This window comes from Lipophrys pholis, assembly GCF_963383615.2.
Source record: "Lipophrys pholis genome assembly, chromosome: 7".
NCBI classification, from domain to species: domain Eukaryota; kingdom Metazoa; phylum Chordata; class Actinopteri; order Blenniiformes; family Blenniidae; genus Lipophrys; species Lipophrys pholis.
The window spans coordinates 16,367,569-16,380,638 of record NC_137638.1 but is presented as its reverse complement, the minus strand read 5'-3'; the positions used below and the strand labels follow the sequence as shown (position 1 = coordinate 16,380,638).

At 39.9% G+C, this 13,070-nt stretch overlaps 1 protein-coding gene across 4 annotated transcripts in view; it reads right to left on the bottom strand.

The window, feature by feature from the left end:
* Positions 1-13,070, bottom strand: part of LOC308112140 (PDZ and LIM domain protein 5-like) — a 69,601-nt gene that overhangs the window by 14,548 nt on the left and 41,983 nt on the right. Inside the window, exons 5-9 of one of the 4 annotated variants that reach the window (XM_080467395.1) lie at positions 12,144-12,607; positions 7,844-7,864; positions 7,700-7,717; positions 7,188-7,360; positions 7,055-7,091 (exon numbers count right to left, since the gene is read on the bottom strand). In XM_080467395.1, coding sequence (XP_080323521.1) covers positions 7,055-7,091; positions 7,188-7,360; positions 7,700-7,717; positions 7,844-7,864; positions 12,144-12,607 — 713 coding nt within the window. Of the gene's footprint in view, positions 1-7,054; positions 7,092-7,187; positions 7,361-7,699; positions 7,718-7,843; positions 7,865-8,884; positions 8,911-12,143; positions 12,608-13,070 lie in introns of all 4 variants that reach the window. The other 3 variants (XM_080467392.1, XM_080467393.1, XM_080467394.1) reach the window with 3 other exon arrangements.

The following is a 13,070-nucleotide window of genomic DNA, read 5'->3' as shown; positions in this document are numbered from 1 at the left end:
CACTAACGAAGAAATATAGAGTCTATTTTAGGTCCTGACAAGTTGACAAATGTAAAGTAACCCCTTGTGCACTGTAGCGCCAACAAGAACTTGCATTATGCGTCTCATAAATGTGTTGGTTTCGTTCGAACATTGAACAAATGGTCTATTAACATAGCTGACTGCTGTCCAGCTCTCTCCACCACACAACAGATGGTCTATAATTTAGCACTGCGGTATTCTTTGGATTCAACTCAGTCTTCACACACTATACTCTCCATCCATGCGTGTGCATTCACACGTAAGGCAGTGACAAAGATATCCATCCATACTGACTGACACACACACACACACACACACACACACACACACACACACACACACACACACACACACACACACACACACACACACACACACACACACACACACACACACACACACACACACACACACACACACACACACACACACACACACACACACACACACACACACACACACAGAGCGCAGTTGTGTCCACTAACTAATGTCTGATCTCTGTGAGATGCTGCCAAGTTGTTTCACAGTGACCACAGAATGTCATAGCTGGTATAAACTGTCGCCGCACAGACATATGGAGCGTGTCTTTTGGAGGCTGGCATGGATGGAATAAACATGACTTTCTCACTGGCATGTTCAATGGACCTTGTTTATACTGTTAATTAAAGAAAGGTACATTTCTAAATATCATTTCACATGATCCTCAATATTCTACCGAAATTACCATATTTTGGGAGATTGCTGAATCACTCATTTTGGTTTTATTTTGACACTCATTATTTTGATCCGTGCAATTAGTCTCTGTACCAGATGGCAAAGTGGTGTGGTGTTTAGTGTTGTCACGACAAAGGAGGGAAATCCTAAGTTCAGGTCTAGTTTGGGCTTTTCTATGTTGAGTTTCCATATTCTCCCTGTGCGTGTGTTTTCCCCATGAAAACAAAACAAAACATACAAATAAATAAATATTTAAATGAATTAAACCAGTAAGATGGTTGGATGGATGCCAAAAGTGGCGTTCATGATGCATTTTGTGATTGGTTGCACTACCCAGTGACTCTCTAACTTGTTTCAAATGTTTGTCTGACTCTGTCCTCGCATCTTCCTCTGTGCTCCATCACCCTTGATTGTGTCAGATACCTCCCCATTTCCCATCTATCGTCTGGATCACTTTATCTGTAGGGTCACAGGGTGCTTCTGCCGATCCCAGAAAACAATGGATGAAGGCAGGGTACACCCTGGACAGGTCATCAATTCACCACATTGTAAACAAAGACAAAAAAATACATTCAATGGATACATTCTATGGGCAATTTTAGAGTCACAAATCAACCTCAGAGGTGTGTTTTTGGACTGCGGAAGGAATCACAGTATTGTGTATGTGTGTGTGTGTGTGTGTGTGTATATGTGTGTGTGTGTCTGTACCAGCTATTGCCTTGTGTTGTCGCCAGTCTTGCCAAGGCAGAGTTTGTCTAGAGCTTGTTTTGCCATTTTACCGGCCACGTCTGGGATTCATCTTTCCTAAACCTGTTTGATGGATACCTTTCTGTGTACAAAACCCTGCCTGTACCTGATTGGGATTTAAATTGCCAAAGCCTCATCAGACCGAGTCGTGCATATGGGCCACGCACCTTCTTGCCATGTCACATATATCAATATCTTAATGCTGTTTTATAACAATACTCCATTGCAACTTAATATAGAAGCACAATTTTGTGTACTTTTTTTTAATCAGACAGTTAGCTGGTGATGGTAATTATTGGGGAACTGAATGCATGACTCAATGTTAAACAAGCTATAACTAATGATTAATAGTGATGCTTCATTATTTGTAAAGATGAGCAGACCTGGACAAATATCTATTGAAAAGGTTTTAGATTTAAATTACTGCTGACAGTAGGCATTTTAAGTTTTTAGCCTAATATAAAGTTAAATATGTATGAAGGTCATTTTTACCAGTGAGGTAAAAGAAAGGTTTTGTCGAGATCTGCTCTGTCTACCTTTTGCTCTTTGGCAGGTGCAGCTCACTGACACTATGCTGCCGCAGCTTCTTCTTCTTCTTCAAGCGTTGCACAGAAGTTTGAGTGACTGGAGAGATGAGCAGGGCATCTAGTAAGGACTGAGAGGCAGCCTTTTCCAGACTGCTTTGATGCCTCGCTCTGATCAGGTCAGGAAGAAAAGGCAGAAAATGAAGAGGAGATCATCTTCTAAAGGGCTCAAGATCAAAGCTTTCTTTTGAGGTTAATATTATCACTTTTCCCCCCTTGTGTTAGTAGTTTGGCTCCCAAAAAAACTGAGGCAAACTCATAACTTGACAACTTTCAACCCACCACAAGCACACATACAGATGCACACAGAGGAATAAAATCTTCCAGATCGTGATCTGAGCTGCGATAATTTCAATTCTATGATTTTTTTATGAATCAGACCCATTTTTGCTATCAAGTTGCATTTATGCAGAATGTGTATTATGAGCCTGAGGCTTTCCAGGACCTCTGGGGCACTGGAATTTGTTTGAATGTGATTGTTTGACAGTGAAGCACATTAAAATGCACACAAGCTGCTCCACTTAATTTACCTTGTTGTTACTGGACTGTAGCACGTATTGTCGGTGTGCTGTGCACGGTGCCCGGGGGCATAGGGAGGGAGGGGAGCAGGGCAGGGGGCTGCTTTGGGAAGGAAGTCTAGAGGATTTGAGAGCAGCTCCCTGCTGTTTACAAAAGCACACACAGTATGTAGACTCATATACAGTAAAGTCAGCTGCAGAACACAATGGAGAACCACAATGGATAACATTAAATGTAAACCACGTAAAAGACGTCAATATTGTTATATCAAGAGTCAAGTTAACATGAATATATTTTTTGAATAACGCATCAGTTGAGAAAAACTCATTGTACACAACGTTGTACCTGAAAGGTTTGGTAGCGAGCGCTTGATGCTGTAATGACATATTTGATAGATGATTAACCAGGATGGAGGAACTGGGAGGACAAGCAGGAAAGAAAATGCAAAGAAAAGAAAAGAAAAGAAAAGAAAATTGCAGCAAATGAAAAGTTTACTTCACGTAAATAACTATGCGGATATTTTGCAGCACCTGTGTTGCGATGAAACATCACACTGAGTTTGATGTGTCTTTGGACATTCTGAAGCAGGGTTGTTTAATTCATGGACGCAACCATCAGGCTCAGTCACACGCTTACTGGGCTCTGTCTTTTCTGAGCTCGTGCTCCCCTCTAGTGGTGATAAGGGAGAACTGCTAGACCAGAGCATAAATCGGGAAATAATTTGTTAGATGACATGGAAAGTTTCATAATGTTGCCTATATAAAACCTGCCATGAGCTTTAAAAACTTGGGAAGAGCCCTACCTGTTATCACCTGACAAGCAAACTCCTGCTGTCCGTGCAGGTAAAATGTTACAAATAGATAAAGAAGATGCTGGACTCTTGGTATCAACAAGACTTGAACCAATAAAAGGTAAAATCAGTGTGTCAGAAATGTTATCTAGCTTTTGATCATCTGAAATGTTAGGCGATTGCTCTTGGTTTGGGCTTAAGCCACTGTAAAAGAAAGGTACAAGCATTTCCGCCAATGGATGGGTCATGCTGGATATTGGGTGTATCTGAGGAAACATGTCAAGAGAGTTTGAATATGATGTTGGGATAGCAACGAGCTGGAAATGTGTTGCAGACGATAGATTAATCGATGGATCTGGATTTGGAGCATCAGGACTGCAGACACGGTCGTGGTTTTGGACTGTTGCTCTCCTCTCAGGCGTGTGCTGATGGAGAGATGAGCCTTCAACCCGTGACGGGGGCTGGTCGGTGTGAACAGAGGCGTTCGCCTCATTCGGGCCCCCACATGTTGTCAGTGAAACACCTACGAGGTCAGGAGATTGGTGTTCTGGAGATCTGCCACCAGCAGAAAACAGACAGCGCAGAATACAGTTATTGACTTCACTGAGTACAGTCTTTAGCATCTTCTGAATTACAAATGTAAACTGAAGTTAGGGTGCGATTAGGTGGAGTCAAACATACTGTGATTGAAATTAATGTCAAAACGGTGTTTTAGGTTTAAAGCTGATTAATCAGTCAAGAATATTTCCATACTAACTCATTTTCACTCAGAAAAATAAATATCAGTTAGCTGTGTGGGTAAACAAAATACTTTCATGTGACTTTTATTTTATTTATTTTTTTTTGTTTTCTTCAGGTGGTGTCAAGGGTGAATTTAAAGTGAGGAAGTGAGTGAGACTACGCCAAAGGATTCGGAGTTAATTTGTACCTGACCTCCACACCGTTTGTTTCGAATTCACTGAGACTACTAGAAGAGTAAAGAGTCAAATAAAGAAGGAGGGAAAGGAAAAGGACACCAGAAACGAGAGAGAAATGGAAACAAGAGAGAAACTTAATTTATTAGCTGCAATATAGAGTCAAACTTAAAACACAGAGAACAGAACATTTTAGCTGCGAGAATGAAGATATTTTCAAAATGCTCGACATAATCTACAGAGAAGAAACTGTAATCAAGAAATCTACAGTAAGTTGGAGCACAGGAAGCATATTTTACACATCATCAATCCTGAATAGCCTGCTTCTTACTTGCAAACACCATGGAGCATACAAAGAGCTCAGTCCAGACTTGATTGCGTCATCCAAACGCATATAGCTCACGTATTCTGTACAAACATGCGTGACAACTTCCAACCCATTCCTATGATATCATATATCAAGATACTGCACTAACAACATTTTTCACAAGCTGATAAATACGGGAGATGTAAACGATCCATGAGCACTTCCTTTAAAGTGTCTTCCACCGCATACATTAACACAACAGACTATGTGACATAGAAATACAATACATACACAATGCACTGGGTACACACCATGCAAACCCTGACCAAGATGCCTTTTGTGCATTACCCCAGTAAGCTGCAGAAAGAACTACATACAAAGCTTTCTTATCGGCGCGTATACACGACCCAATCTCAACACAATCTGGTGCGTTTGCAACCAACCGGTTGATGCACTTCTTGCTGTATTTCATTCAGAATTACAGAAAATGATGCGTAGTTTGTGGGTTTATATTCAATATTTCAAAAAAAACAATTGGTTGAAAACATGCAGATTCTTTTATTTATTTCCGGCAAGCTTTGATTTTCTTGTGACGTAGAAACAAGGCCGATGTACTGTCGCTTTTACAGACAACACTGATGTGCACACATTACATATGAAATCCATGTATGCCCTATAGTGGCAAGAGTGTACTAAAATGAATATTTCATCAGAACTTTTTTTCTTTTCTTTTTTTTTCAAGTTCATTATCCTTTCATACTTTCTGCTGCACACCTCTGATATGTTCTGAAATATCACAGCACTTCATGACACCAAAATCTGAGCTCAATAGTTGAATTTTTAGTTTCTGCTGATTGACGAAACAATTCTTTTGTGTTTATTACTAAGAGGACAGACAATACCTCCAGTGAAACTACTGACAAAAGTTAAGGTGTGCAGAGAGAAACACATTAATTCTGTTCATCTCAGAGTTGTGTAAATTGGGGTGATCAATCACTTAACATCCTCTATCCATCAATGTATTTGACAGATTGAACTCTGATTGCTTGTCCAAGTTTTGAAAGGTGCTGAACAAAAACAATATTGGACGATCAGCCACACACACACACACACACACACACACACACACACACACACACACACACACACACACACACACACACACACACACACACACACACACACACACACACACACACACACACACACACACACACACACACACACACACACACACACACACACACACACACACACACACACACACACACACCATAGTTTATACTGTATGTGAGCACTCATTCCAGTATCCTTTCCCTTACCTACTTTAATTCCCTCAATCCACAGGTTGTCACCCCTTTTACAGTCTTATTCATAAACAGAGCCTCAACTTTTGCAAGTGTATACACACACACACACACACACACACACACACACACAGTGAGTCTACTGGACATTGAGGGTGCGAGCAGACACTCCATGGTGCCAGTCCCTGAGCTCGTTGTACTTGGGACCAATCACTGTCCGAGTGGGAGTCTTGTTCCCTCTGTCATCCAGCAACAAAACAACAACAACAAAAAATGTAAGAGAGCAAAAGGTGAGAAAGGAACGACCAAAGAGATATGAAAGACCGGTTTAGTAAAATATTTAAATTGCAATCTGCTATGAGATGCCTATTATCAAGCAGTAATAACGATCATCAAAATTATTGTCACACAAAAACTATTGATTAAGTATTCAAATGCATGCGGCATATGAACTATACCACCATACGCATGGAAAATGAAATGATTATAGAGAAAGTTTCACTCAGATAATAGTGAACTTACTCAATCAGAACACTTTATCACGTCCAAATTCAAGCAATGAGTCAGTCCCGACTTTAAAACTGAAGCGACACTCCAACACACGCAGTCGGGAGGAAAGTCCGCGTGTTAACGATCGCGGACACTCAGTGGCCTCACGTATCACCACAAACCACCGAAAGCAACCGACAGGCGGTGAATCATTTCACACCAGAGTGAGACTGCTGGCACGGATGTCGATCACAGCGTGACAACAGGTTTTACAACATGCAGCACTGCAAGACTGAAATCCAAACCAGCTCACAAACACTCACATTGGTCAACGCTCATAAAAAAAACCCAACCTGACTTTAAAATCCATTGTCAGTAAGCTCAGAGGAACTTTCGAAAAATAAGAGACTTCTAAGTTTTGCAAGTTGGGAAATGATGTAGTGTGGAGTACGCAGAGGTCTGGCTTTTAACTTAATGTATCAAGCCTGATTCATTCTCTGCTGTCTAGACAGGAAGCATCAGTACAACTGCCAGAATTGTGCCACAAACATCAAGAGTCAGATTGTCGGCTTCCTCCATAAATCCAGTGTTAATGTTAGAGACATCCAGCACACAACAAGTAGTAGGGAAGCATTTTTTTTTTTACATTGCCATGCACTTACTTTGTCTTCTTGGCTGCATCAGTCTCTTCTTTTTGCGCTGCAAAATAAGCAAAGAGAAGAATCAGAGATTGCACTCAGTGAGGACGTAGTGTGGCAGGTTTTTTTTAAAATTTTATTTCAGTCAGTAACTTACCGTTCTCTGTGCCAGTGATCTGAGCCAGGATCCTGAAGGATCTGGACTGGGTGGTCCCGGTGCGCGGGCGCCAGTCCTCCGTGTCTTCCATAATGCGCTTTCTGCTCGCATCAGCATGAGTGGGAACATGGTAAAAGTGAATGTCTGTATCCACAACATGTTTCCGGGGAACACTGAAGAAAGGCAGAGAAGAGAAGCAAGCTCACTTTAAATTTGTGCCCAAATAAATACAGATATATATGATAAAATACTCAGATGAGATTGAGCTCTGTCCACCAGAATGGGCTACAAGGCAAAAAAAAAAAAAGCATGTCCACGGTCTACTTCTAAGAGCAAGTGGTGTTGAACACGATTCAGAGATGAAGAGGTTAGATGATTCAAGGTTACTTTTGATGAAAATGTAACACTCTGTCAAAAGGGTCGCTTGTGCTTATTAGATAGTGACTCTCGGAAAACAATCACACCACACTTGGTTAAGTGAAGCGGGTGGGTACATCTAAACCATCGGATACCTTGGTGGCTGAGGTTTTCTTGGCAATCAATGACAGAAACGAACAGGACAAAGTAAAATATAAGTATACAGAATGACAAGGGACACAAAAACATCATTTTTATGGCAGCTGCAATGGAACAGAAAATTTGTGAAAAATACTTACTTCAAAATACTTTGAGGTCCACTAAAGCACATTTAAAGAAAGAAAATGAAGAGAGGTAGATATTTAAGATGAGCCATTAATTTGTTGAATTCAATAACCTCTAGTGAGCAAATTTAACTGCAAATTCAAGGCAAATGTAAAAGAAAACCAAATGCATGAAACCCATTTCAATAAAATTAAGAAAAGAAAAATAAAAAGTGGGTGACTATTGACCGCAAGGTGGTGCTGTTAAACCATTCTACAAAAGTAGTGCCGTCCATAAGTTTAACAATTTGGAAAGTTTTGTTTTTTTTACTTAATTCAAAATGACAATAATTATTATTTAACTTGTGTAGTTTGTGTTAATAACTTTTGGTAAGTGAGGGAGTGTGGACAGATTTTCACACACACACACACACACACACACACACACACACACACACACACACACACACACACACACACACACACACACACACACACACACACACACACACACACACACACACACACACACACACACACACACACACACACCTGTCAATAAATCCCCTATAAATACACTCCCACCAGAAACTCACCTAGCACACTGAATGAGCTGATATATGAGTGCCTCTCAACACATTCTTGTTACAGAAACAGCTATGTGGGTGTGGCAGGTGCTGACATCTCTATGTGAGCCTGGTCACACATTTACACTCACACCAAAGTTATTTGTCAATACAGCCTGAAGTGACTATGTGCACTCTCTGATGTGCATAACAATAATTGAAATTCAAAACAAATGGTATAAAAACATATATTTCAAATATTTGAATTGATTTCAATCAGGTGAAGCATGTACATTGCAATGCAGATCCTGCACACTGTTTACATTATTGAAAGCAAACTGAGCAGTAAAAGGTGCTCAATACTGACCCCCAAATTAATTAAATCAAGGACAGCCTCAATAATCTAATGAGATTCTAAAACACAACAGATTGAAAGCCTAATGCAAAGTGCAAGTTAAGTCAGTAAAAGCATGCACTGTAAAGGTGAACGTAGCATGCTTTAGACACTAACTTTGTGACAGGACGACCTGACTGAGTCTGCAAAGCAGAAAAACAGATTGAGAGGAAGAGAGGTTGACACGGCATACCGACACACACAGATTCTTACAGTCAGAAAACATTGAAAGATATAAATTAGAGCCCCATCTGAAACAAACCACACTGCATTGAGAGCATGCAAACAATCAAGTAACGTGCAAGGAGAGAGACTCTTGCTGTCCCATCATGCAAAGCTTTAGGTAACTTCGCAACAGAGAACAATATACGAAATTAATTATAGTGCAATACAACACCAGTTACAAAAAAAGATAAAACTTTAATATGGGAGTGATTCGTAGGCAAAATATGTGAATGGAAATTTAATGAAATAATTTACTAATATTATTGATGATTATGTTAATTAAACTTCACTTATGCAACACATTTCCACGACTTCAGCAGTGTTGAAGCCCTTCACAGTGACATTAGACATCTAACAAGACCTTTGCAATATCTTTTATATGTCTATAGCCTGCATTTATCACTGGAGTCCACTTATCCCCCACCCCCGTTTTGTTCACAGTTTACACCAAGTTAAGGTTGTAAGGAGGCTGAGGTTGATTTGAGTTGCTTAGGCAAACACAGAGAGAGAGACACAATTAGACCCACTCCCATTCACTCCACCAATCAAACCTCAGCCCATGTTTCTGGGTTGTAATAACAAGCAAACTCTGCACAGAAATCCCCCCTAACCCTGAACCCTAAACGTGGATTTTCTTGCCATGAAGCAAACGTTCTAACCACCATGCAGCCCTGGTGTCTATGGTGTATGACCAAAAAAACAACAAAAACAAACTGCTGTAAAAAAAAAAAAAAAAAAAAAAAGTATTTCAAGAGAAAAACATCAAAGCTAAAAAAAATTTAAATAAAATTCTCAGAAGGGTTAAAGGGAAAAAGGACTCTCCACTACATAAATACTAAAGAGACCTCAACTTCATACTTTGCTAAAGCTGTTTATGTTGTTATTAAATGTCATATTTGATACTTGGGGAAGGCTGTGTACCCAAGTGAAGCACAGGGTACTGTGTGTGCATGACTGCATAGTGTAAGATTATAGTGTGCAGATCGCTGGTGTCTGCTGAGGCTCACAGAAAGAGAAACCACTGAACATTTTCAAAACTGCAAAGCCAGGGGGACAAAGGTGAAATAAAGAGAGAAATTATGAGTCAGCAGAGGATTCAGTGGACTTGTTTTCTTCAGCATGATTAAAAGTGATGCAAGTTTCCTTGATTTGAGAGTAGCTGTTGAGAACAAAATCATGCCAAATGTCATAAAACGCATTCAACAGACATGAATGTTAGTCTGTCAAGAGACAGTGCATGTGTAAATCTACACGGATTCAAATCTGAAACCTTCACTGACTGACTGAAGAGAAGAGAATGCCATGGAGCTCCAGTTACCATTGCAGGCTATAGATACACAGCTTAGTCATGGCATCATAGCATAGTTATACTCACTATGTCTCTCCGGAGGAGAGTTGGGACTGAGACAGAAAAGAGGGGGTTGAGGCAGAGGACGATGGGAAGTTGTTGACAAAGACTTGAACACACGGCTTAATTGTGAAGGATGGGGTGGGTATTAATAGTAAATAGAGAAAGAAAAAGAAAAAGTACAAATAAAAAGCTAAATATGATGAACCTGTTGGACACACAAGGTTTTCTAGTCAGTCATGGTGTCTGTCTTCAGTCCAGGTTGAGGACCAAAGATCATTTCTGTTCATGCTCCACCACTCTGGAGAAGCCTTTGTGTGGAAATCAGGCTTAAGCTTTTGAAAAAAATAATTGTTTTAGAGTTTGTGGCATACATGTGAGTCTGTTATTTCTTTCAAACGGAAAGAATTACATAATTTTAAACAGCCTCTAATAATGTATTTTCATTGTTTACTTCTACTTTGTTTACTTGCTGGCTTCACTTTTACTGAATTCCTTTTGCAACCCTGATACAATCTGTATTTTTATTCTGGAAAGCATTTTGTGACTTTTGAAAAGAGCCATAACTAAAGGTTAGTATAATTATAACTGTTACTTGTATGCAATATACAAACCTGCTATACCTTGATACAAAGTACAGGTCCAGAGAGTAGCGATTCATTTTAATAATTAATCATCAAAGCAAATAGATCAGAAAAATGAACTCCAAAAAGTAAAAGCAAATCTGTTATACAGCAGCTCTTTTTACATTTTGGACATGTGTCATGCTGCAGAAGTTTATCTCTTATGTGTGTCTAATGGAGATTTGTTCTGCAGGGTTGAGGTTAATCCCTTAATTACAACTTTATTACAATGACTAGTCGAGAACGTGCCGTCTCTTGCAAAATGCTCCAAAGGTATTATTTGAACTTCCAGATGTCTGATAACTATGATGATCTTATAGACATACATGGCAAGAAAAAGACTGTGTACTTCTCCAAATATGTCAACTACAGAAAACAAACAACATTTAGTTTTTTTATGTGATAAGTGTTTTTTCTTTATTACAATTGTTGAAGAAAAAACTAAATAAACAATATAACTCTGTTATGTATTAAAAAGGTTTGAGTTATATGTTTTTCCAGCTGGTAGTCATCAAAGCTGAGTGTTGATATATTGTCTCTATTGCTTCATTTATTTGGAAAAACAATCCTTGACACAAAATCAAAGTGTCAAAACTGGATTAACACAAAAAGTAAAATATAAGCCAATGTTGGCAGATTCAATTGTAATTTAACACTCAATTTTTTACTAAGTAAAACTATTGATAAGGGAGACTTATAAAAAGCTAAATAAAATGCCAAAATATCCTAAATGAAGCCCCACAATATTAGAAATACACTAAATCAGTTGATATATCCACTGCTTCACCCAAACACCACTATAACATGTTGTAATTATGTTGAAAGAACTCGAACTCTATATTTTATCAAATTTTTCATGACAGAAATACAGCTATTAATTACCCTTCTGTACAAAACCTTATTTAGTTTATTGTATTATTCAATAGACTGACACCAGCTCATCAGTTCAACTTAATAGCCAGTCACAGCACATACTCAAAGGTTTTGTTTAGTGGAGTCAGAGGAGTCCAATTCCGACAGATAATAGAAACCATATTAGAAATGCAGCAGGCCAAATGTAATTCAGTCTGAATTTTTCATCAATATTTTTAATTTTCAGAGCTGGGTATGGAGAAAGGTGGAAGGGCAAAGGACCAGGAACTGATAAATTCATGAGACTAGTTAGCAGGCTGCCACTCACCCATTAAACTGCAGTGGCAGGGCTCCACCCTGACTCTCCAACAGGCCCTGACTCTCCAACAGGCCCCGCCTCTGCCCCATGGCCACCTCACACGCATTCTCATTGGAGTAGAGGTTGATTGGTGTGTTATACACCGACGGCTGAGGGGGGACGAGGACAGGGGGGGAGGAGGACGCAGAGGATGGGTAAGAGACGGGAGGTGAGGACAGCGGGGGGAGTGGTGCGGGAGGAGGAGACGGAGGGGAGCTGGTGTAGGAGGAGGCAGGTGTGAAGGCAGAGGACGGGGAGGGGATGAAAGTGGCAGGAGGGGACTGTGGAGAGCCGCCATCTGACCTGCAGCCCCCGTAACGTCTGGGGGCTTTGTTGTATGGGTCAGTGGAGCGGCTGGAGGAGTGGGGGTGGTGATGGGGTGGTGGAGGGGGGTGGGTGATGGCTACTGGTTTTATGATGTCAGATCTGTCCGCCTACCGGTATGAGAGCATGCAAGTAGACGAAACAAACAAAACAAATCACATCAAACCACAAACTATACTGACGACTCCCAGGTTGCAATTTGCACACGTCTCGACCATTATGGTCGAAAATTTTAAATAGAATTGAGTTTTCTGGGAGAGGTCAGTAAACTTGACAATAATTCACAACAAAACATTATTGCAGCAAAACACGTCAAGACAAATGTGTCATGCAAAAAACAAATTGTGTGGTGGCATTGCTTCAGACGGGTTTAATCAGCTATAAGACAGAAGCAAAAGAACAAGGCATCCCAGGTGAACTGGGTTTATATTTTCCTATAAAAAACATCATGTGTTAATAAGAGATTTAAAACTAAAGTAAAAACCTGCTCAAGTACAGACACTGCAACATTGTTTCAATTGTATTCAATTACAGTTGAAATTACTGGTAAAAAAAATTCTCAAATACAGTAAG